Below are 25,851 nucleotides of genomic sequence, written 5' to 3'. Positions count from 1 at the left end.
TTCAGGTTACATCCCTGTTTATCCAGTCACATACAATATGAACCATTTGTGTGAAATTTCATCATAATTGCTGTGTGAAGTCTTGAGTAATGGCTAAAAAGTGTTTTGTGAGGTCACACTGACCTTGACCTTTGACCACCAAAATCTAATCTGTTCAACCTTAAGGCCAAGTGAATGTTTGTCCCAAACTTGATTAAATTCAGTCAAGGTGTTACTGAGATATTGTTTCAACGAGGATGAGACGGACAGACATCGGAGGCATAAAAAAAAAAAAAAAAAATCTAGAATCTAGACTGTGTGGGCAAAACTTTCTACAGAAGAGAGTCTCCAGTGCTTCTCTCTCTCTGTGTCAACTCTATCTCTGTAATAACAAGCAATTGCTAAAATGATAAATAAATACAAAAAATAATAATACTGAACATATCTTTCTTAAATTTGCTGGTCAGTCACAAATGTTTGTATTTTGTAATTTTCTTACCAGATGAACATAGTGGAAAATATCAACAAATCATCAACAATTATAGTTAGCCTACAGAATTAGCAGTCTGATGGTTTTCACAAGGTCTCGGATGGAGTCAAACTCCAGGCCTCAGACCGCCCCTGTAGCTCTGCAGAACGTAACACTGATTGAGTAGCTTTGCCGGAGCGTGGGTCAGACAGGTGACAGGTGTGAGCTCTAATAACATCACTGACTTCATTCAGCTGTGTGATCTCATTAAAATATGAATTCGGGGAGAGGTTGTTAGCTTTTGGCATTTCTACAGGACACCAATAGACTAAATTAATAGTACTGAACTGTCATCAAATGTAATGAGTTACATTACTTTTAATAGGGTAATAAGAATCTGTAACCTATTACATTTCAAAAGTAACCTTCTCTGACATGCTAATGATAAACACTGTTTAATCCTCAAACTGTTGCTCTCGTGTTTTTGGTATTCAAAAGGAAAAACCCATTGACATCAAAAGTATTTGTATTACAATAATAATAATATTAATATTATCTACTGTTGATGCGCTTCAGATAACACACAGAATATGTCTCCCTCTATACTATTATTTATAATTATAATAAGAGCAGCAGATCTGGGAAAAGCAGTGTCACTGTTTCATCCCAGCATGTTGACATATTTCCCACTGAACAGCAGCATTACACAGTAAAATTCAAACTGAACTTTATTCACCACTGTGTGGCATCACTGGCTGAAGACAGACTTTATTGAGGGGACAGCTCTCACCTTTTCATGAGAAAGAAAACACTTGCTCTCGTAGCCCTTGCTGCCTTCACTGACAATGTGGGACAAATAGAAAACTAATTTCACAACTTCTTCACATTAGTGATGCATAGAAACATCTAGCTGGTCTTCAGAGAAAATAATGTAGTGTTATAACATATAGTCTTCCTCTGCCTGACAAATACAATGTGAAAAAATATATCAGATCAGATATTTTTTCCCCTTTTAGTTAAAAAAATTTACAAAAAAGTTAAATTTGACGAATGGAAGAGAAAGAAGGTCTAAAGTGAGGATGTGGGAGGAGACATGATGTAAACAACCAGTGTGTGATGATGGAGATAAAATACTAAAGGCTCCACGTAGCTTCATGTAGTGACCAATAAATACTGTTAGTGCTTTACAACTGTACAGATGCATTGATTTGCTGACCTCCGGTGTTTTAACTTCTACCCCTCGCTACAGTAATGCTGAGGTGTTCTCGCAGGTGTGTCAGTACACAGTGACATCACTGCCTACATCACTGCTTACAGGTGCATTAAAACACTGCTTTTCAACCTGGTGGTAAGTAACTCTTGATTCAAGATCTACTTCCTGGCTTTTTCATAAACACTTGAAAACATCTAGCAATGACCAGGTTGAAAGGTTGACCAGGTTGAAAGCTTAGAAAAAAAGCCAGTAAGTTGACCTTGAGCTAAATTAATTTGTTATGGATTCAGTTGTAACCTGAACCTTGTTTTTCCATCATGGATGATCAATTCTGTCCAATGTAGTTGTAGTAGAAGTCCTGCGTGGTCACTTAACGCTCCAATACTTAACCTAAAAGCTTCCACACACACACCCTTCACATTGATGCAATCATGTACTCATCAGTGTGTGAACTAATAACTGCCTGTTTTCTGCTACAGAACACAACAGCCTGAAGAGGCTCCACAGAGATATTAAAAGGAATGGTGAAGCATCACAGGTGACAGAGAGGATTGACTTCATCTGATTTTCACTTATGGTAAAGAATTCTTTTATATGATTGGTGGAGTTTTGAGAGTGTGTTTTGACACAAAACACACTTTTACGGAACCCAAAACCTTGACAGCAGAGTCAGGAGCAGCTCGGCTCCCGTCAGGTGAAGCAGTGTCCAGCTAAGGTAAATATCCAGGCGGCTAAAAACCACACGTCCCTTGTCCATGATGTGAATTTCACGCAGACAGCCAAGAAAACACAGGCACATTGTCCAAACTGTGGCCCACATATCTCCTATCATTCATACAGTACACACACACACACACATTCACACACACTGTCCAGAGGCCACGCTGAGAGAAGCCGGATGTCTGAGCGAAGCACACAGATGAGTCCCTTTCTGCTCAGATGTGAGTCAGAGTTCATTGGGAGCGTCTGGGTCTCAGTACTCCACAGTCACTGCTTTGGTCTTGAGGTATTCCAAGAGAGCATCCTCTCCTGTGGACGAGACAGAGCACAAACGTGTGTCAGTCAAACTGTAATGCTCAGAGCTTGTTGACCCTGTCACGACTCACCAGGCGTGGAGGTTACTTTAAAAAAGTCTTTTTTTTTGTGTACTTGTACTTATTATTGATTTTAAAAAATCAGAAACTTTACCCGTGCTTGAGTATTTCTTAACTCAAGTATTTCACTTCGCTACATTTAAAGTGGAAATCATTATAGAGTAAAAACAAAAGTCACATGATGGAGTTATGATTCATGATTCAGTGTGTGAGAACGCAACAGATGAAAAGAGTTGAATCAGCAGCTGCAGCACAGAAGCTGCTGCTGTTTGGATCAGCAACAACAGCATCAACAGCTACAACGCTGTCTAGCAACTCAGCGTTTTGTCTGTGTAGCTTAAAGTTATAATCTGTAACTTTTCCACATTAATGTGTTCTATATGTTGTTGAGTTGTGTACTTACACTATCCTAAATGTTTCCATCAATTCTCAAACCAGAGAAATCTGTGATTTTAATCATGGGAACGTTTCATTGGTCGCCTGTCAATGACATTATATCCTCTATGATCATGTGTCAGTGTTGTGTTTGTGTGACAGAAGCTGGATCTGAGGTTATCAGAGAAACAAGCTGAGGAAATGTTAGACAGCTCAGCTCCCAGCTGCTGGAGACGTCCTGTCCTGTGTCACCGAAGAGCGTCAGTGAATCTCTGGTTTTTAAAGTGAAACTGCTTTATGGGTCTTTCTACTGGTTTTAATCCCCTGGTGTGTTTGTTATGGAGAGGAGGACACCTCTGTGGATAATTCAGCTGCTGGAAAAAACCTGCTGAACGTCTGCTTCATAAGTTATCAGAGAAACAATCTAAACAAAGGTTAGCATCAATCTCAGCTCCAGCTCTTCCCTGAGTCTCTGTCCTCCGTACAGCGTCGCTGAAACACTGACTTTAAATTTGAAACTGCTTTATTCAGTGTTTTTAATGGTTATAATCAACGGGTCTGTTTGATTTCCTGAAACTCTGACACTGAAGGAATCCAAACCTGGAGGAGCTTACGGTAATGGTGGTGAAGACAACAACTCCCATGATCCCACACTATTTCATGACGTCACCCAATGCTGTCTTTTATTATTGTTTTGATTGAGAGACCCCTAGAGGCAGAAGCTACAGACTGTGTAGCAATATTAAACACACAAAGTCTATGGACTCCTGCTGTGTCCTGGTGTTTCTACTATTTTGTCCCATTCATAAAAGGAAGGCTAAATAACAGAAACACCTCTACCACCAATGTTAAAACTGCAGGACTCCTGCATCAGACTGCATCAGTTTCATCTAGGTTTTGCCATCTGAGTGTATTTATCAGTTGTATCGACGGGCTGCAAAGTGATTGGAATTAAAGGTGTTCTTTAATTCAATAGTTTGATTGTTATCAACATGTTTTAACCCTCCACTTCCCCTTTTCAAAAATGTAATGAAGTAAAGTTTACTCAGAGACATTTTATCTGACGTACTTTGTACTTGTATCTGAGAACAAGTCATTTTACTTGTACTTGAGTAACAGTACTTGTACTTGAGTACAGTTTCTCTCTCTCTCTCTTTCCACCTCTACTACTCACCGAGGTCTTTGCCGAAGCCTGACTGCTTGAAGCCTCCGAAAGGTGAAGCCACGTCGGTCTTGTTGTAAGTGTTGACGAATACTGTTCCCGCCTCCAGTCGCTCGCTCACGTACATGGCCTTGTTGATGTCGCGGGTGAACACGCCGGAGGCCAGGCCATACTCGGTGTCGTTGGCTCTCTGCAGCACGCCGTCCACGTCGCTGTGGTTTGGACGAAGAAGACAGAGGACACAGTCAGCGACTCAGACTGTAGCACGGCACCGCAGCGAGATGCTCTCTTCGGTGACCTACCCGTTTTTGAATTTGGACACCACCATGACGGGGCCAAAGGACTCCTCTTTGGCGATGAACATGTGGTCCGCCACGTCAGTGAACACAGTGGGCTCCATGAAGTAACCTGAGGGAAAATGACCACAAAGATGTTAGCTGATGATAACAGTGATGCTAAAGCTTTGACGAGGCCTCAGCTGCTCCTCTGTGTCCAATGCTGAGATAAGAAATAGACAATCCACAGGAAATGAGTTAGGTACAATCCAGATATAATCTAATGATGTCAGTTAACTTCGTCTCAATTTAGCGCCACATTGAGACGCATGGATTTATGTGCAAAATCCCTGAAACCGCAGATTGGCATTGTTTTTAAATTACAAGAAGTTTAGTTCACATACATAAAAAACATTACTGATACATAAATAACATTTTTTTTATGTATCAACAGACAACAGTTCATCCACTGAATGTTGTTCTCTGACTTCTTGATGAGGTGAATGCCTTCTAGTACATTGGTCATATCATACAGCCGCCTTTTCTTTTACATTTTAACTGTAAACAACAGCTGACTGGTTAGAGAAAACGCAGCAACGTGTGAGTGGGTTGTGATATCTGCAACAAGAAATAATAATAATTGCTTCACAGTGAGTTTAAATGTGGAGTAAGTGATTCTAATGTCAACAGTTCCAGCTAACGAGCAGCAGGGGCCTTCACACAGGATTAAGGAAAGAAGAAGAGAAGATGGGAGATGGAGGAAAGGGAGCAGTATGGTATTTAACAGACAGTACTGTCTACCCTCCTGACACCGCCACACTGTGGAGTTTTGAATTAATATTTTGTCCATTTTTAAAAGCTATAAACCAAACACCAAGAAAAAAACCTTCAAATATATGTAAATAATTTATGCATGCTGTAGATAGCAAAGCTAATAGTTACAGTAGCTGCAGCAGCTTCCTAAAAACACACTAAATCGTATTTTGTAGATAAAGCAACAACACACATGACAAACAATGACATAAACACAATCTGTAGAAACTGGTCAAAGAGAGAAGAAACAGGCTTGATAGTGACACCTGTCTGTAAACTGTGTGATTTAAAAGATCATTGGTGCTGCTCTATAATGTCACTATACACACTGCTGCTACACACACACACATACAGTCTAACTCCACATGTATGATGTGTGTAAATGGCTCCGGTGGCTCGGTGTGTGCTCTACCTGGCCTGTCCACCTGTCTGCCCCCGTACACCAGCGTGGCCCCCTCCTTCACCCCCACGTCACAGTACTCCAGCAGCTTGTCCAGGTGGGCTTTGTGATTCTGAGGGCCGTGGTCTGTGGAGCGATCAAGAGGGTCTCCGATCTTCATCTTCTTGATCTCCTCCACCTCAGAGGGAGAGGGTGGAGAAACAGCTCTTTATGTTTTTGCATTACGGCAGATGTAGGAGTATATACAGGATGTACTCCACTCTTCCTAGAGGAGGGTGGTGTCTCACTCACCACTCGGCCAATGAACTCATCGTGTATGGACTCCTCCACAAACAGACGCCCAGCAGCGATGCAGTTCTCACCTTTGTTGAAATACACAGAGCTCATGCCCTGTGGAGCAGCACACACACACACACACACACACACACACAATTAACAGTGTGGTATTTCATCCACAGTTTGTGGCTCACTGAAAGACAACTGTACATGTGATCATAGATCTGGATGTTTGTTGTGTACCTATGTTACATAGACCCCTGACACTACAGTCTTCAGTCTCATTACAATCTGATGCTTTACACTGCAAGTCAGTTACTCAGTAGATTAACAGATTAGTTTGTAAAATGTCAGAAAATAGTGAAAATATTCAGTTTAGATATACAGGAAAAGAGAGAAACAGAATGTTTGGTACCTTGGCTTAATAAATAATTCACTGCTGGAGACAAATTTTCTCTAAACTGACTAATTTATGAATGATCCTTCAGTATAAGCCCCCCCCCTCTCCCAGTCTCTTTGTGAGTGGAGCTCTCACCATGCGAACAGCTTTGTCCATGTCACAGTCGCTGAAAATGATGAGCGGTGACTTCCCTCCCAGCTCCAGAGAAACCTTCTTCAGGTTACTGAGCGCGCAGCTGCAACAGGAAGTCACGGAAAAGAAAGAGCATGAAATATCATGAGACAGTCGTCCCAGCCAATGAGCGGCGAGTATGTCGGCTCGTACCTCTTCATGATCTGTTTGCCAATTGGTGTGGAGCCGGTGAAGCCCAGCTTGCGGATGTCCGGGTGGTCGGACAGACGCTGTCCCACCATGCCACCTGGAGGAGAGGGGGGGGTTGGGAGGGGTTGTTAGGGTCACAAACTAAACGAGAGCGGCACTCAGAGAGCACAGAGCTCCATAAACAAACGACATCCACCTGACTTCAAATCTTTAAAAAACGCCTCACAAAGATAGTTTCATTTGTGGTTTTTATCAAACAAACAGGAGGAAACGGTGAATTTGTTGGGGACGACTTTGAGTGGCAGATAAATCCTGATACTCTAGTGAGTATTTGTGGCAGCAGGATGGTGTGTGTGGGACTGAGTCAAAATAAACAGTGTGTTTTCATGGTGATGAAGAAACATGTTTGCGTAACACTGTGTGTGACTTACTAGTGTGTGTTTAATAGTTTCTGGAAACAGTGGAGCTCTGTGGCTCAGAGGAATCATATACATCAGGTTCTGATACACTCACAGAAGCTGTTAGTTGGAGACATTCACTGTTGATTTCGTCTTCAAGGGATTCTTTAAAATATGTATTTTATAATCTATAGACCTGTGTCCGCTTCACGTTCACGTTGTAAATATAGACTGTGAGAGTTGGGGGATGATTTGTGTACGCAACATTATGTGTTGCAGAATTTGGACCTTTTTCTAATGTGTTTTTCGTCTAACACACTGACTCTGTGGGTCTGACTGATGATTCAGATGAAACAGAGTGACGAGGGAAAATCATTTTTTTACTGAATGAACTCATAACTTACAGACTTGCAACCTGTCATGAGGAGCTGTGAGTAGACTGTATTGTTGGGAACCACCGATCAGTCTGAGTTTCTTTGCACTATTATTGCACTTGCTTCTTATGGTTTCTAATGTTTCTCTAACCTTATGACATCTGGGACAAAAAAATACATGTAGATGCTGCATTTGTGTTCATCACCTGAGCCTGGCAAAATGTTGATGACTCCTTTGGGAATGCCAGCTTTCACTGACAGCTCAGCAAACTTCAGTGCTGTCAGTGGGGTGACCTGTAGATATTGGAAAAGGGACGTGAAACACTAAAAGGAGGAGGAGACTTTATGTGACACAAATCCAAATTTATCATTAAACTGTTTTATTTGAAGTGTTGATCCATAAGAAGATATATTTGTAGTTTCAAGAACCAAAAACCATCTCAATGTAGTTTTACATCTTCTCTCTCAGGCTTCTCTCTGGAGCTCTAATAACAGCAGGTCAGTGAGCCAATAAGAAGAGAGGAGACTCTGAGCCTCTCTTCTGATTGGCCGACTGTTTTCTGAGTGATCCAATAAAAATATTGCAGATTTCAGGTAAACACTCAGAGAAACCAAATCCTGTAAGGTTGGATGGTGGGTCCAGGTGGGCGGGGCTTGGTGACTGCTTTGTTGTGACATCACAAAGTTCCAGAACTGACGGCTGGTTTTAAGGCTCAGTGTCTGAATACAGGCTGTGTGCATTTCTCTGTGGACTGAGGCTTTGATACTTTCACAGTATTAATATAGAACCTAGACCTGATCTATAATCAAACAACACATGGACATCTACCTTTAGACTGTAGGAACTTTTAAGGTGTTGCCACTAAACATCGCTCCTTTTACATCTATATGAGCCCAGCGTTGTGAAGTGCATCTATTGTGTGTGTGTGTGTGTGTGTGTGTGTCTACTGTACATGGACTCACCTGCGCAGGTTTAAGCACGAGTGTGTTTCCAGCTGCGAGGCAGGCAGCACTCTTCCATGCCAACATCATGAGAGGGTAGTTCCACGGGATGACAATGGCACACACACTGTCAGAAAAAAAACACACACACAGTCACACTCAGTAAAAACACAGAACCTACTGAATATAAACATGTGGGAAGAGTAGGAGGGATTACCCCAGAGGTTCTTTCTTAGTGAAGGTCAGGTTGCGGTTGGGCCTGGCCTGGTTGATGGGGATTGTCTTGCCCTGAAACCAACAACAGCATGTGTCTCTAGCATTATAATCACTGATGGTTATAATACAACCCAAAAACAGCATTGTAACCTTTAACATGAACCTACCTGGATCTTGTCACACCAGCCAGCGAAGTAGCGGAAGGTCTGGATGGACATTCCTACATGGGTCTTGAGGGCAAGCGTGTACACAGCCCCTGAGTCGATGGACTCGATGGTGGCCAGCTCTTCCTGGTGTTCCTCCATCAGGTCTGCAAGCCTGAAGGGAGGGAGTCAGTGTGAGGGTGACTTTAAAAAGTAATGTGGCATAAACCCTAAGGATAGATCGGGAAGAATGATGTTGTCAAGCTACAACTTGAGCCTCATTTTATCCTGTTTTTGTTTTTACACTGAATCAAACTTTAAATCAGGAGGATTCTGAATGAAGTTCTGCAGGTATGAGGAGCATGTTCTCTCTATGATTTCTGAGTGGATTTGACTTGGTTATGAGTCAGAGAAGAAGTGTCACAGCTACTGTTGACCATGTGTATATTTTGGCCAAATCAGCTGCCAGACGTCAATAACTAACTTCCTGTGTTTTCAGAACATCACATACCCGTTACTTTGTCCTCACCCAGTATCCCCCTCGGTGTTCTAGTATTGGCGCTCATGTAACCGCGCTGCAGTCCTCTAGGTGGAGCTACTCACTTGTAAAGCAGACTTCCTCTGTCTCTTGGGTTCATCCTGCCCCAGGGGCCGTTATCATAAGCTTCTTTGGCGGCTGCCACCGCCCGGTCCACGTCCCCCACTGAGGCATAGGACACCTTACAGATCACCTGGGTGAAGGAGGTGAAGGTCACACACAGTCCACAGGTGCACCGAGCTATTCCTCAGATTTCTGGACGTGTGTGTACATGCACATGGAGATGACTCACAGATCCGTCAGTAGGATTGATGGTGTCGTAGCTCTTCCCACTTTCTGCGTCCTCAAACTTGCCGTTGATGAAGCACTGGTACGGCATTTTCAACGTCATGTTGTTCACTTCTTTGGTTGCCTGTGCATAATATAATACGTGTCATATACAATGTATATGCAGGACACACTGACACAACAACAGCTCGTGCTCAGACTCACATAGTCGATGACCAGCTCCTCCTCCTGGTCCTCTCCTCTCAGCTTTCGGACGAACATCTGGATGAAATCCTGGAAGCTGGGGGACATGTACACATCCTCGTTCTGCAGCTGCACACCAGCACATTTCTGCTTCACCTCCTCCACCAGCCTGGACACAAACACACCAACACTTCAACAATGCTTACAGTGGCACAGCATTTGGATTCTAAAAAATGAATAGGTGACATACAGACAGTAATGGTTGCCCTCTTGCTATTGTACTAAAGGCAAGGGGAGACAGCGGAGGGATACTGATCACAAAGTGTCAAAGATGTACAGATGTAACATGTAGATTGTGTATTATTGATGAAAACGAAAATCAGTGTTATTGTCAGAATATAAAGATCATAGATGATTGAAAAGACATGAGGCCTAAAAACTGACTCCAGATCAGTGATTTGGGCTTTACTTCACACTTGCCACATACAAATGAAGACTTGTTGTGGTCTAAAATAACAAGTGAATCATTTCCGACCAGTCGCTGCACCGTCTACCTCTCTCACCTGACCACGTCCATGGAGGCAGCTCCGGACTTGAAGAAGTCTGTTGTGTCCTCAATGGCTGAGACGTTGCTGAGGATGCCCTTCCAGATGTTCTGTCATAAAAAAAACAACATAAGACATTTAAACTGGAAGTCCAAAACCAGCTGAAGGAGAACCAGCTAACCCAGAGGTTAACTTGCCCTGATCTCCTCCGCCATCTTCTTCTCATCGTCCGTCAGCTCCACGCTGGTGCTTTCTCCAGAGGAGAAGTATTTGGAAGCAGGGATCATCTTCCCATCTTCAAACTGTAGGTTCTTCACCAGCAGCTGTGGAGCAAACACAGAGTGGATGAAGTACAGCAACAGGACAAGAGGAGGCAACGGAATTGACCTACAGTCAACCGAAGTATTGCCACATTCTGCTTCATTGTTTGCTTTGAATATTTGTTCTGTAGTACAACACTCACAGTTTTCCCATCAGTCCCATGCAGGACAAGCCCATTCTTGGTGACCAGGCCAGGTTGGGACAACCCATCGATCTCCAGGGCCTGACCGGCTGGTACCGCCCCCCCTAACATGGATGAGCCATACAGGGTCACAGACTGAGGAGGAACACACAGAGAAGCATTAAAAATGTCTTCCTCTACTGTCATACAGACTAGCTGTTATCTTAGATATTAGACTTTTAAGAGACTGTTAAGGTGTTTTAAGACCTTCAAATGCCACTTCTATGAAAAATAAAGTGATATATTTTTATAAACGACTATTAAAAGGATTTATTCATAGCACACCAAGAAACAGCAACACAAATTTAAGACTCCAGAAATTCAGATATTTTAAGTCCCAACTGTGAATTTTTAATTTTCTAGACTTTTTCAGGAATGTTCCAGGACCTGCTGATGCCATGTTCAAGGTGCTGAATATCAGCCTCAATCCAAAACTACCACCTTTAAAAACCCTTTATCAGTATGACATGACAGCTGCTGTGTGTATTTTCTCTGCTTGTGAGTTCCAGGAAACGCACCTGACCATCAATGACAGTCCAGGCTCCGGGGACTTTGTCATGGCCGCGGATCCAGTTGTGGATGGCCTCAGCTGGCTGTGCCAGGTTTACCTGGGGGACAGAAAGAAGTTGGACTCAAAATATTGACAGCTCAGATCCACTTTCAGAGCAGCTCACCTAAACTTCTGAGAACGAGAGGGAAGCCCAACAGCTGGCTGCGACACGTGGAAACATGCTGGTGGAAAATTATCCTCTGCACTAAGAATAGCACATATAGACACACGGCCAGCAACGTGGCTGCAAGTGACAAACCAGAGAGCAGCTACCATCAGTCCCACCTCACGCTTTCTGCTCTAAGATAAACACCAGTCACTCACTCGCTCAATACATATTTGGCTCTGAGCAACATGCTGAGCCAGCAGTAAATCTCCATGCTGTTCATGAATGAAGGTGGAAGTGAACTGAGCAGCTGTCCGACTGCTTAAAGAAGCAGAAAACTTTCTGTGTGTTTGTCTCTGTTTGGAACTCTGTAATACTCAGAAACCTGAAGCCTGTTTTTACTGACCAACAATAAAAAGCCTTGAAGAAGTGGCTGCTCAGAGGACGTATTCTAACCTCTTGTCTTGTAAACACAAGCTGAAGCTCTTGTCAAGAGACAATCACCACCACCTGCTCCCGACAAGAAACCACATTCATCGGCAGAGAAAATGTACAAATAGCCCCTTTAATAAACTGCAGTTACGTGTTACTCTTTAAAACAGCAGTTACACCAAATAAAACATCTACAGTAAAACTACATTTTCTACAAGATGAGGCCCAATAATGAAGCTGCCATCCTTCTGTAAACTTCCTGAGAACCGCTTCTTCTCTCTAACAGCACACAAGCATCAAAGCCTCCCTGTCCTCTCTTCTCACTCGGTGCTGGACCATCAGCCATCCTGGGACCTCGCTCCCTGTCCTGGCGGTCGCCGCCTCAGTCCAGATGTTTTGGATCTGGACCTTCATTCTCCAGGAGTCCCAGCTTCTTCCTTGTCTCGCTTTCTACCTCCCTGTCTTTCTTTCTTCTGTCTTACCCAGAATCTGGACTTATTGATCATGCCAGAGTATCATTTAGATTTTCTGGAGGAAAATTAATCGTTTAGATTAATCGACTAATCAATAAAGTAGTTGATAGATTAATCAATTGAAAAATAGTCGTGGCAGCCCTACTAACCAAACAACACTGCAACCAGTCAAACTAGCCATATTCACATCACATGCTACAATATCTGTCGTCTGGAATGACCTTGGCGTTGGACTTCTTCTGGATGCCTTCGTAGCTGGCTCCTTCCTCTGTCTGGGGAATTCGAGGAGCTTTTCCGTCAGCAATGAGCTGCACTGACTCCACCTGCACCGGGAGAGGTGTGAGAGCGGGCATGTCAGTCAGGTGGTGCAACAGCTGGATATAGATCAACAACAACTGGAGTTTCTGAAAGTCTAATACAGACAGTTTTCATAGAGAAGGCAAAGACTGGGGAAGAGCATGAATTACATATAGGTCTTTATTTGAAATACATGAATATATGCTCCTGACTATAATCCTCGTGTGATCAAAGCCCCTGTGGTTACCATGGCCTTGATGCCCTCTGGGAAGAGGAACCGGTTGTAGAGTGCGTCCACGGTGTCGTTGGGCTCGACAGCGCACTCCCTCTGCAGCAGAATCGGTCCAGTGTCCAGGCCATCGTCGGCCCAGAACACTGTGAAGCCAGCTTTCTTATCGCCGTGGATCAGGGTCCTGGCGACACACACACACACACACACACACACACACACACACAAAGTAATAAACTCTTGGAGCTGTGCCATAACACATATATTTTTAGAACAGATAGAGGACATGAAGTCGGTCATAAAAAAGGCCAATCGGAGCAGGATCACATACAGACGTGATAAGAGCAGTCACCCTGCTGATAACACTGAAACAAACAAGCTGTCTACTGTATATATTCATGCATTTATTCTAAAGCCCATGGCAAGACATTCTAGCACACAGTATATTAGTCTGATGATTAAATTATAATTAGCTGCAAATGACAATATCAGGGTGACATAGCTCTATTGTAATTACATTGTGATTAGTAAAGCACCTTTTAAACAGCACAAAAAACAATTTCGCCCCTTTTCCTGCTGTGACGTCTTTCAGAGACAGACACTGTAAAGACTCCTGTCAGCTGTCCAGCATGGTGCTATTAAACCAGAAATGCCGCTGCTTCACTTTCCTCTGAGAGTGAGCTGTAGCAGAACTAAGTTTTAAAAACACGCAATCATCGACTGAAGCATCTCACATAGAGGAGCACCAAACTGTGGATGAGACGGATCCAGTCTAACAGTCTGCATAATAGCAGAATAAATCTGGCCTATACTTGGGCCACCTGCTGTTTTCACCTGGCCCAGTATACACCTGGTTCCATGGCGTGAATCTGGCACATATACACCATGATCATCAGATGCTACTTTCACATCTGGACCAATTCTGGTGCACACACAGAAAATCTTCCAGTTGTCAGTAAATACTGGAGGATAACAGCTGGAGTCTGCCCAGATGTGGAAGTAAATGGGCCAGACTTGAGCCAAGAACCCAGGCATATATGTTGGCCAGCAGTTTCATTTTGCTGTGTGGATGGTGGCTAGCAGCTCACTCTCTATCTGTGGGGATATTCTCTTCCCTGCATATGTGTGTGTGAGTGTGTGTCCATAACTGCATGTAATGGCTTTGCTCCCTGTAGGTGTGTGTCTGTGTCCTGTCTGTCTAAACAGGAAGGAAACTCAGGCACGTGGGTTTAAAAAACCCATAGGTGCTAATTTTGGTTATAGTTACAATTATATTAAACTGTATTTTTCATAGTTAACAGAAAGAGAAGAGAGTGCACTCCATCTTCTCATCTGACTGGGAAACACAAAAGAAGTGTATATCCTACAATGTCCAGCTATTCTCTGTAAAGCTAAAGCTAGCAGCTTAAAGCTTAAAGCATCCACTGACAAACAGCTGGATCTACAGGTGATGTTAACGGGGGCAAACGCAGCAGAGGTTCAAAACCTCTGAAGAAGAAGCAGAACAAGCTGTTTTTACAGTTGAAAACAAACGGAAGCTTTTGCTTTCAGATAGATAGACAGGGCGGAGAACAGAAACCAGCATCGGGGACTGATAAGAAAACCTGTTTGTAAGACTTGTTTGTAGACTGCAGCAGCTGTGAAGCGCACTGAGACTCAGAGAACCAGCAGGTAGAGTTTAGAACAGAAAAGGGACTTAAATGAACGATCAGTCCAGCTCAAACGAACAAAACCCGAAAACCAATAAGCAAAGCCGAGTCGATAATGATGTCATCAGAGTTATTTGGACCTGGTCAGACACTGAAAGTATATAACACAAAGCCTGCAGCACAAAATGAGGGTGTGAGGTTTGAAAGAAGTGGACATTTAGACGGTAGGCAGGTCTAAGGAAAGATGCTGTTGTATTGCATTATGGGGGGTGTCAAGTCAAGTCAATTTTTATTTGTATAGACCCAAACACAACAGAACACTCCTTATAGTAATAATGTGGTTGATGTGGTATAACAATAACACAATCTAGTCATGATTCACTGAGTGAAAGACATCCTGTTTTAATAGATGTTGTCCACATTATGTCATGATACACCCTGTGTCCTGCTCCCATTAGTCTATAAAACCAGACATGGTGATGTTTCATAAACCACATTCTGAGACTTTTAAGAAACCATTTTAAGGTGCTTGAGGTCACATGACCAATAGAGAAATCCAAATCAGATAGAAAGTCATGTCATGTCATGTAGTAAATAGAATTTTCTCTGCTGGCTTCTCAGGACCTGCCCAATGTGTGATGTCATAAGATCTGTACTGAAATCACTCTCCCTCCTCACCACCCAAAGCACACACTTTAAACTGTACTGATATGATATGCTACATGTTAACAGTATATATTAGAATGGTATGACCATGTGTTGTCAGATCCGTAGCTACCACTGAAACTTGTTTTTCACCCCTCATCATGCGAGCCCTCCCCCACTAAGCACCTCCCTCCCCCTCCCCCCTCCCCTCTCTCACCAGTTGATGGCCGAGGCTCCTCTGTGCAGGGGCAGGATAGATGGGTGGTAGATAATGGAGCCGTGCTTGGGGTTGTCGATGATGTTCATGGGGATAAACTGGGAGCAAAAGGGCATGACATTGAGCTCAGCGCCCACTGCCTTGTAGGCCTCCACCACCTCTGGGATCGGTTTCCCCTTGACCCGCCACCGTGGAAACTTAAACACTGGTGTCCCGTCTTTCTCCGCTGCCACCGCTGAAAAAGAAGAGGAGAGGTTATCAGTACAGGTTCATCATTTCAACAGTTACCTGTAACCTACAAATCATCTTCCATATTTGACTTTTTTTTTAACAAGACCTTGTATCTATATCATGTTTTGTTTGATAGGGACAGTAAAGACTTGATAGAAAACGAGGGAGGAGAGATAGATGGGAATGGAATTTTACAAATTTCACTAGTCAAGCCTATGTCCTGAAAATGCATATATACATGACCACTGATGTACACTGAGCATGTAAGAGCAGGTGTAAACAGGAAGTAGATTGTTTACTCTGCAGTTGATTAGTTGCACAAAATACTACAAACGAGGAACAGTAAAAACAACAAGGCCAGTAACACTGTAATTCATTATCATGTTGTATTCACCACTAGTAGTCAAATCTGCTTAGAGCCAATCAGAGGAGGCTGTGGGTATCTACATCATAGTTTCCAAAGGTCTCAGTTTCTGTCTGTCCAGACTATAACACAACCCCAGAGTTTTCAAAATAAAACACAACCCCAGAGTTTACAAAATAAAACACAACTCCAGAGTTTTCAAAATAAAACACAACTCCAGAGTTTTCAAAATAAAATAGGTCCAGCAGAGATTCTGAAAGTCTCAGTTTTAGGGGCTGAAAGCTCCGGAGTTATGTGGACATCAGGAGTAAGCAGAAGAGATGAGTTTTAAAACTAAAACGTAGTATTCTGGATGTAGCCTGAGAACTTCATGAACTCAGGCCTTAATTGATGTTGGGATTTTGTAAGGCAGGTCAAGAATTGTCATTGTCAAGTGCAAATTTTTGTAATGTCTGTTTGCCGCATGGGTTGGAATTACTTCTGTTCACTTTTCACTTTTGTCCAATCAGAACAGAGGCTGTCTTCACAAACACAGCACCATGGCTGGAAATGTTCCTGGTCGGAACCCACGACGTACCCCGGGATGGATTCCCTGGAGACAACATGTAGGTATATTTTGTTACTGGCTCCACCAGTTCTCTCAGCAGCTCAGAGCTTGGCAGTCTGCCAGCAGGCTTTCTCCTCTGTTGCTTTCTCTGTAGGTCTGTGGCAGATTGTGTCGTCTACCTGTTCTCTTGAGGGTTGATGCTTAATTAAGTTTTAATAACAGTATTTAACTTTTACTAGATAACTGATTGACTAATAAATATTCCTAGGCATGTCTGCTCCTCTGATTCAGTTGGTATTGGCATGGCTTGTAAAATAAAAGATTATACTCGTAGACGAAGGAAAATGCACAAGAAAGAACAAGAGATGTGGACAAAAACAACTGAAGGGAAAATAAGTGCAAAACTTCAAAAAGCCAAAAAAGCAATGTGCAGAGCACATCATTTTCTATAGGAGTTTTGAATTGTTTACTCAAAAATCACACATCCACCTTTGAGCATGACCCATAAACCGACATAGAATGATTTCTAAACCTGATGGTGCTGTCAATGACAGAGGATTAATACAACATGATTTTATATTAGTATCATTCAAAACCTTCAACATAATACAATACTAACTAATAATTAATAAATGTGGATTATACAGCAGTCCTTTGATAATAGTAATAACCACTGTGGATGTTTAATGCCTGTTACCTTGTGTGTAGGATGCTGACAGTCTGGTCACATGGTAGATACAGCCTTAAACTTTATATTTTGGCCATTCTACAAGACAGAAATTTGGGGACTGAACTAAATTAGATCAAACCATTAGACAGGTTACATAAAAGTTAATTTTTATATGATTTCAGATGTATATTTGAAAAGAGGAAAATCCTGGTTTCTAGTCCACACTGGAATGTAGCTTGTGATTTATGATTCTGTATCTAAAGAGGAACAGAGAATGAATGGGAAACATCTTGTGAGACAGTCCAGGGTTCACACCTTAATCACAGTCTTTTTGGTGTCACTTTTTCTATATAAGTAACAAATATTAAAGCAGAGATAAAGTCTTAATGTTATAAAATGGAGATTCTGGTTGTGTATTCCCATTTTGCCTTGTGTTCATTTAGTTGATCCTGTGGAGATAACCATCAGGTAAGCGGGTAAATCTTGCAAGATTGGATGGTCGGTCTGAGTGGCTGACTGCTTTGTTGTGACATCACAAAGTTCCAGAAGTCCTGACGGCTGGTTTTAATGCTCAGTTTCTGAATACAGGCTGTGTGCATTTCTCTGTGGACTGAGCGCTTTGAACTTTCACAGTATTAATATAGAACCTAGACCTGCTTTATAATCAATCACCTTTATACTATATGGACCTTAAAACTTAATTTCTGCTTGTTTGTTTTGAAACTTGTGTAGCTGTGTTTGACATTTGACAGTCAGTCCTGAATTACCAAATGCATGTTACAGGTTACACAAAGTCCATCCATAAATACTGACTGTCCTTTCTTTAATTTCTCTGTATTGTAGCTTGTGAAGTGTGTCCTGGTCACTTTTGTCCTTTAAATGCAACCAACATGGAAAGTTTTAAAAATGACCATGTGGACAAACCAAAGGTAATAAAATGTTATCTCTGCAGGGTCATTTAGACCAGGAGTTGCATGTTGCCGTCCCAGCCACTTCAACATGAGTCAGATAAGCTGTAACTCCAGTTAGAACTAGGCTGAACAGCTCTACCTGCACACACAGCTGTAGCTGTAACAAACATGAACCAGCTGTCTCCAGATCAGTCCTACAGCTAGCCTGCTATACTAGAGTATGTCACTGAGGTCAAAGGGCACCAACAGTGGCCCCGTGCTAACTCACAGGTACATTTAAACACAGGAACTTCATTCATATTTTATAAATATTGGTTTTTATATCAAAACGGTTTTATTCTGATCAGTTTTAAACAGTTTAAGTACAAAGTAATTCATTTTGGTGGAATCTAAAAACAAACTTTAATGTTTTTATTAAAGTCTACAGTCCATCTTCACTGAGTGCAAACATACTGCAACAGTCAATGTGCCCTTTGAATATTTAAGAGTTTTAACTCAAATGGACTCAGGCACAGCAGGAAAATACTGATGACAAAATAGTACCAGAAGAAACAGTTGAACGGTGGCTGGAGAGGAGGATGGCATTCACAGGTCAGGAGGCTGATCGCTGAAGATGATTCCTGGAAAGATTGCATCACACCAAATAGTGCAGTCTGATTGCAGACTTTTCACCTCAGAGCTGCATCTCCAGGCCACACAGGGCCTCTCCCTGCTCACACAATGGAGCCACTATCCCGCGGCTAACACGGAATAAAGGCCGGCCTTTGTCCAGGAGCACTGTCCAGTCAACACACATCTACCTCAGCCACAGCACAGGCTCCGATGACCCAGAGTGAGGACACAGGATCATCAGAGGCCGGCACAGCTGACATTTTCTGTCTCAATATTTTAATATAAAATATTTAATCTTCTGCATTTTTATGTTGTTTCACAAAGTCCACTGATAAGCAAAGCAGGTAAAAAACCTTTCAGGGTTTTTCATGTTCAAAATTAAGCACAGGTGGTTTCATCCTGATCATGTGCACCGCACCTTCAACTGGCTCAAGCAAACAAGACAATTATAAACTGTAACAAACTAGGAGATGTCACTTTGTGGATTTTTCACAAATGAAATTGAAAAAAAAAAATCAACATAAATCAGGAATGAAAACACAAAGAGGTGAAGCAACAGACAGGGACGGTAAAACCTTTATGGATTTCTCCTGGTGGTCCCGATGTCCAACTATGGATGACGTCTGTGCTACTAATCAGCTGATTATAAATCAAAAGGAAGCGCTCAATATAAAATGAAAGTGCTCAATACGGAGCAAAATGTGGACAGAAAACAGTAAGAATTAAACTCCCAGCTTTCAATATATTCGCTCAGTATATTTAATGTCTGTGACTACTATCTGTTTAATTAGTGTGACTCACGGTTTCAGTGATAAAATCTGAATAATGTTAGTTGGGAACTGTAACAGTAGCAAGTCTTCAACCAGCTAAACTAGCTTAGCACTACTCCTACTCCCCATGAGCTGGGGCTATATTTAAGCCATCAGCCTCTCTAAGTATCAGCATCAGCCATTGAAAATCTCGTATCAGTCAGTCATTGTCTGCACTGTTTCACCGTCCCTCATGAGTCTCCTCCCCACAAACTCCAGAGCCACATGTGCTGCTGAAAACACTACACTGATATAACATTAATTTAACTTTAAGAAACTGGATGTGCTTGAAGGCAAAAGAAATGTTCACTTTGAACAGCCATGAAAAATCTGCTGTAGGGACAAAACAGACGCTGATATCCTTGAGTTGAACTGCAGGTGTTTTCTCTTCTTCTGCAGTTTTGGCAGCAACTTTCTGAACAGTGCTGATTATAATACATCATCACCACATCATCGCAATGCTGCAACTGCAGTTATTAATGACAGGAAACCAACTGAGAGCAGTGCTTAGTGTTTTCCATGAAGACACTGTCACAGGAGGACAATGATATGAAAAGAGAAATACACTGAATGCTGTTTCTCTCACTCACAGTTGTCATGTTAATGTTAATACACTGAGCCACCTGAGGAAGAACAGCACACATGTTGGGTAGTGGAGACACCTGTCTGTCTGCATTCAGTAACATCTTCCTTTATCTTGTTAATTTCATCACTGTCTTAAATACCCCTACCTTGCTGACTGATTTATTCTGGGGGCCCTCCCTGCCCCCTGGTAAAGATGACCCTAGGGTGTCACACTGTGAGGTCTGTAATTGCAAATACCTTTTGTTCTTACTTTCGTTTGATCCCAACTGTAACTGCATCCTGGCCAATCACCATGCCTGTACCAACTGATCACAGTTGTATTTACATACAGTTGACCACCGCCCCTTCAAACCACTACAGCAAACTTTGGACTAAGGACTGGAGTGAACTTTCTTCCACACACCTCAACACCAAATATGAGGGCTGGGTATCTCTTTATTAGCTGGACGGCAACAGCAGGCCCAGTCCTGACTGACTGACTGACTGACTGATTGATCATATTTCCACCATTTGTCAGCCGAGCGCCATGTGACTGGACTGTGTGTGGATGCCGACAGGGGGCTTAGGGGCTACACCTCTTGGTATGGGCAGTCTACTAAACCGCTCTGGCTTCCCGGCTGCTTGGGAACTGCAGGGAAGAAGAGGAGCACTTCCAATACACTGAGCCTCGCCTTTATTACAGCAAATAAACTACTTTCATCACATGTATCATTATTACTAAAGGAAGCAGAGGAATAAGTACACAAGACACACCAAGTAGAGAGAGCAGGAGAGAGAGGGAGAAAGAGAAGTCATAGCTAATTGCTAAACAAGCTAGCAGATCTGAATAGCATGTAAACAACAGAAACACCAGCAACTAGGAATGAGACAATACATTTACTACAGCACAGTAATAAAAGCCCTGTTAAGACATAAAGGGTTCCTGCCCACTGAAACACTAGAGGGCTCTTAATTTGAAATGGTTATAGGAAGTGTTGAGTTTTTATTAACACGCACTGCAGTAACTTTAACATAACAAACAGGAGTGACTGAAAACGAGGCTTCATACTAAAATACCACTCCGACCAATTCTACATATCAAATAGAGGGTGTTAGGAATAAAGACCTGCTACCTTCTGCAGGTGAGGGAAATAAAGGCCCCACCCACTTTTAATGAAGCACAGTAGCTGAAAACTGTTCTAAAATAGGAAAGATATTCTGTTTCTCTCTCTGATCATGTTACAGTAAATCCAGCTCAAATCACAGCTCAGTCTTTGTCTTTAACTGATGTGTTTGGTGATGTTGTCAAACGATGTCGTGGTTATAAAATATGGATTTTAGCAGAAGCTTGGAAGTGACCGTTGGTTTACATGTAGTCTTAAAGGGCGACGTTTCAGTCACTGTTTTAAACATGTTCTGTTATGACAACAGAAACAAAAAAACTTGTCAATGGGAACTGCTTTACTGTGAATTCTGCTATATTAAAATACTGTATATGTGAGTACAGATAGTTGAGAATACGATGTGATGATGTTTACAGCGGTTCAACCAGCGATCCATCAGTGATAAGAGCTACCTGAAGGACCAGACAGTGATGGTGCACACAGTCTCACTCTCAAACCAGGAAGAAAACCAAGGGACCAAAAGGTAAACACAGACGGAAGAAGAGTTAACTCACCTAGGGGGTCAGCCTTGCCGTCCTTGTCAGGGACAGTAAACACACCCACCACTTTGTGACCCTGTTTCCTCAGGTTGCTGTACACCTCCTGTCCAAACAGGCTCTGGCCAATTATAGCTAGTTTCAGCTTATTCTGGTAGTAATGCTGAAACAAGAGTAAACCACACATTAGTTTCAGTGTAAATACTGTAAACACTCATCAACACTCAGACTATTCACATGTTGTCATAATGTACACTGTACACTGTTGAGCAGGAGGTGGTTTGCGGCACGGTCTGTAGCTGTTATGCAACTGGCCCAGAGGACGCGGTCTTACCAGCAAACAATCAAAGGAGACTGTCTTTAGCCCCAGCAGCCAGAGGGGCCCTCAAAACACTACTCTTAAAGGGCTACTCCGGGTTTTTTAGATTGCACTAACATAGAACTGGGGGAAAAAACAACGGTGAAAATTAAAGGAGCTATTTGTAAGTTTTGCTATTGCTACATTGCTAATGTTAGCATTAGTAGCTGTTTACTTACCAGTCCAGGCAAGAGCTTCAGCCATTGTTGGATTTACAAGACAAGAGGTTATAATATGTCCTCTGAGCAGCTATGTCTTCAGGGCAGACTGGAGGCTACAGTGCCTCGGTATCAGAAAGTGACAAGACGGGCTGATATGGCCCCTGGCTAGCTGGTAAGCATGGTCACGTTAGTTAAAGAAAAGAATTGATAGTTGTCTACCTCTGGAGACAGCTTTAGTAAAGGAATGAAGTTTGATGCTGAACTTTTTAGATTGGTAAATAAACAGCTGTTAATGCTAATGTTAGCTATGTAGCAAAAGCAAAACTTACAAATAGCTCCTTTAAAGCAGCAGTAGTTGAGATATCCGGACTCCAAAAACACTGGATCCTACATTTCCCACAATGTAACTCAGTAGCACTGCCACTGGTAAACAGCCAAGGGTGTTGTTCCTAACCACTGCATATGCACAAAACTGGGCCTGAAAGAGGCGAACGCTATCAAAAGTTGGGATCCATGAAAACTTGTACAGAAACTGTGACTCGTGCTTCATATCACATATTACTTATAGAGCCACTTTAACATAAACATTCAAACCAGCATTTCATTTTTGTTATTATCTTGCCAATACAAACTGCCATAATTACTGAAAATGTATTTATTCAAAACTTAAAGTGACACCGGAGCTACTCTCATTACTGATTCAGACTTGGACGTTTGGTCTAAAAAAAAATTCCTCACACTTCCATAAAGCTGAATGTGTCATCTTCAGATTCAATCTTTTTTTTTTTTCGTTTTCATCTTCTTTGAATTCCTGTAGTTTTCTTGGAATTTTTACACCCATACACATGGCTGACTGTAACAGGATGAACTCAAGTCAGTAAATCAAGCCAGCCCTCACCCACAGAGTGACAAGCTCAAGTGCATCCGACTGCAGTAGCACATGTGTGAGGGAAGGAGGTTTCAGCTTTCCCCTGCACAGAGGAGAACATGAGTGCTCCTGTCAAACGCATGAGGCGCGTGCTTCATGATGCATTCAAAGACATTCATCCAAAGCAGCTACCTACTGTTAGACAGCTCTTACAACATCAATGACCCTGCATCTGGTTGCAAAGCAGAGAATGAAGAGTGAGTGAGTGAGTGAGTGAGTGAGTGAGTGAGTGAGTGAGTGAGTGAGTGAGTGAGTGAGTGAGCAGATTGCCCCTGCAGGATCCGCACTTAAGCTGCCGACGGTCTACAGTGCGGGGGTTCCTGTGCTGATGCAACTCTTGCAGAGCTTGTACAGTAAAGGCCAGTCCAGTCCGAGCATAGGGAGGGGGTAACGTGGCACTGGCTCTGATACTGTACTACATCACGTACTGGGTTGGTTAGCAGTAACTTATGAAGACCTGGACGTGAACTGAGTCAGTGATCCGCAGTCAGGGCCGACCGGCTCCGTCCTCTGTGTTTACCAGTGCGACTTTCATCAATGCAATTGAAGTGTCAGAGTCTCTGTTCATTCTCTGCTGCAGCAAAGCAAGAAACGCAACGTTACTCACGGAGGAGGTGGAGAGTCTCCGTAAGGCTTGACACGCCGTCCACATCATGATGGCGATGTTTGAGTATAAAAACCGAGTCAGAATAAAAACCGATCCAGACGCTGCGGGATCTGTCGGTGCTGCTGGTCACACTCACCTGCCCTCGCGCGTGTGTGTGTGTATGTGTGTGTGAGTGTGTAAGTGTGTGTGTGACCGGGAGTCAGAGGCAGAGCTGTGGTCAGGACTCGCCACAGCCAGCTTATACCCGACAGTAACAGACACGTCGTGCCGCTCCGGCACTGTACGTGCGCGTCCACGCGGCTCCATATCGTCCCCACTACGACTGCGCGGTCACGCGTGGGAATTCATTCAAGTCTCAAGGCCACGGTGACAGCTCTTTACAGCATTTATTTAATTGAATCACAATATTAATTGACATAAAAAAGTCAGTTAAAATATACATCCAGATTAATCTAATGATCGTTATAACTGAATGTTTTTCTTTTTCTTTATCTCTCATGCAGATTTCCTTCTAAATAACATTTGTATATGTAGCCTATTACATGAATACTAAGTAATGGAATGGACGATTCTTTATTTACTTTATAATGTCACAGGTTTTAGTCTCACACTATAAGATTCAGTAAAGGCTGGGAATTTGCAAGACTACGACTAGATTCCTGAGATTATTTTCCATCATGCTCCTGGTGGAAATTTACAGATAGAAAAACCCTTTTCCAACCTTTTTGCTCTTTGAAATTCTATTATTATTTATTTATTTATATTTTGTTAGTAACTCAACACTATAATTTTCATGATCTGCCCCTGAAATGACTGTTTGGATGTGTTTTATTTTGATATGGGTTTCCTTGTGTTCAAGTACCTTTCCCTCCCTTATTAGATCATTAGATTATATAATTAGAAAAGTCTGAGCATATAATTGCCTGCAGTTTAAATGTTTTTTCTCATGTTGTTGTGTATGAAAATGAACATTGTAAAGTGACGACTTGATTACTGTGATTGAATTATTTAAACAGCATTTGTAAAGAAATGATTCTGTCTCAAGGCTCTTTGATCCACTGTAATTCAGTTCTGCTGATGTGCATTGTCTTTACTTTTTAATTATGTCTTGATTCATAAATGAACACAGGTGTTATAGGAGTTCTGTGCCAATAACCAGAGGCTCTGTGGGCAGCAGGGTTGTCACTTGATTGAAGTTCTGGTGTAACATCAACCAGTATCATACAAACTGCACAACATCTAACCACACAGTACCTAGCACGCAGGTAGTGTTGTGTATCACTCTTTGTTTTGCAGTGATACAGAGGTTGACCTGGGTTTAGGTCAAGTGAGGACAGTGTCCTGCCCGATTTAAAGACTGAAGTCTGAGTCATTTTCCTCCAGTTTCAGTGAAGATATGTCCCCTGCAGTACACCTGCCTGGACTCCCACACACAGCACGCTCTGATCAAACACACATCTGGCACCATCCACACTCAACTGCCTCACACAGGCTCCTGTGGAGCAAAGGTTCATACTGTGGGTAGGCAGGGCATATATGCAGGTGTGTCATAAACAGAATTGCATTCCTGGCAAGTAATCATCTTTTTTTCCCACAGTTTAATTAGACTAAACAGATTACAATGCTGCTGTGCTGTTGCAACACTGATTTGCTGATGTCACTGCTTCAAATGACTTGTTAACTTTTATAACAGATGCAAGGGATGTGTTCCAAAATGTAATACAGCAAATAAAGGTCCTGACAAAGGAGCAAAATCTGCCCTCACTAATTTTCCCTCCACAGCTCAGGGTCACATAGCTGTGAAAGAAAATAGACATGAAGCACTAACATCAAATGAATGACAGGAAACAAGATCCAGATCTGATACGTGTTTGGTCATTGTTGCCATGTGACTGTTGACTGTGTTGAGAAACCAGAAGAGGAAC

At 42.4% G+C, this 25,851-nt stretch overlaps 1 protein-coding gene across 1 annotated transcript; it reads right to left on the bottom strand.

The window, feature by feature from the left end:
• Positions 1–1,158: 1,158 nt before the first annotated feature.
• On the bottom strand, positions 1,159–24,161 carry aldh1l2 (aldehyde dehydrogenase 1 family, member L2). Its single transcript, XM_023418742.2, has 23 exons — positions 23,927–24,161; positions 21,891–22,035; positions 15,505–15,739; positions 13,012–13,177; positions 12,689–12,790; positions 11,425–11,514; positions 10,868–11,002; positions 10,602–10,727; positions 10,423–10,514; positions 9,881–10,028; positions 9,681–9,800; positions 9,454–9,581; positions 8,875–9,025; positions 8,709–8,779; positions 8,513–8,618; positions 7,756–7,843; positions 6,781–6,874; positions 6,592–6,691; positions 6,072–6,170; positions 5,793–5,958; positions 4,595–4,700; positions 4,305–4,504; positions 1,159–2,690 (listed from the first exon to the last, which is right to left on the bottom strand). The coding sequence occupies exons 1-23, from the start codon at positions 23,972–23,974 to the stop codon at positions 2,635–2,637; spliced, it is 2,772 nt and encodes a 923-aa protein (XP_023274510.1). The 5' UTR covers positions 23,975–24,161; the 3' UTR covers positions 1,159–2,634.
• Positions 24,162–25,851: the final 1,690 nt, after the last annotated feature.

This window comes from Seriola lalandi, unplaced genomic scaffold (assembly GCF_002814215.2).
Source record: "Seriola lalandi dorsalis isolate HSWRI2012SDOR001 ecotype SW California unplaced genomic scaffold, Sedor1 jcf7180002054584, whole genome shotgun sequence".
Taxonomy (NCBI): Eukaryota; Metazoa; Chordata; class Actinopteri; order Carangiformes; family Carangidae; genus Seriola; species Seriola lalandi.
Note: the sequence above shows the minus strand (reverse complement) of the source record. Positions and strands in the feature narration are given on the sequence as shown.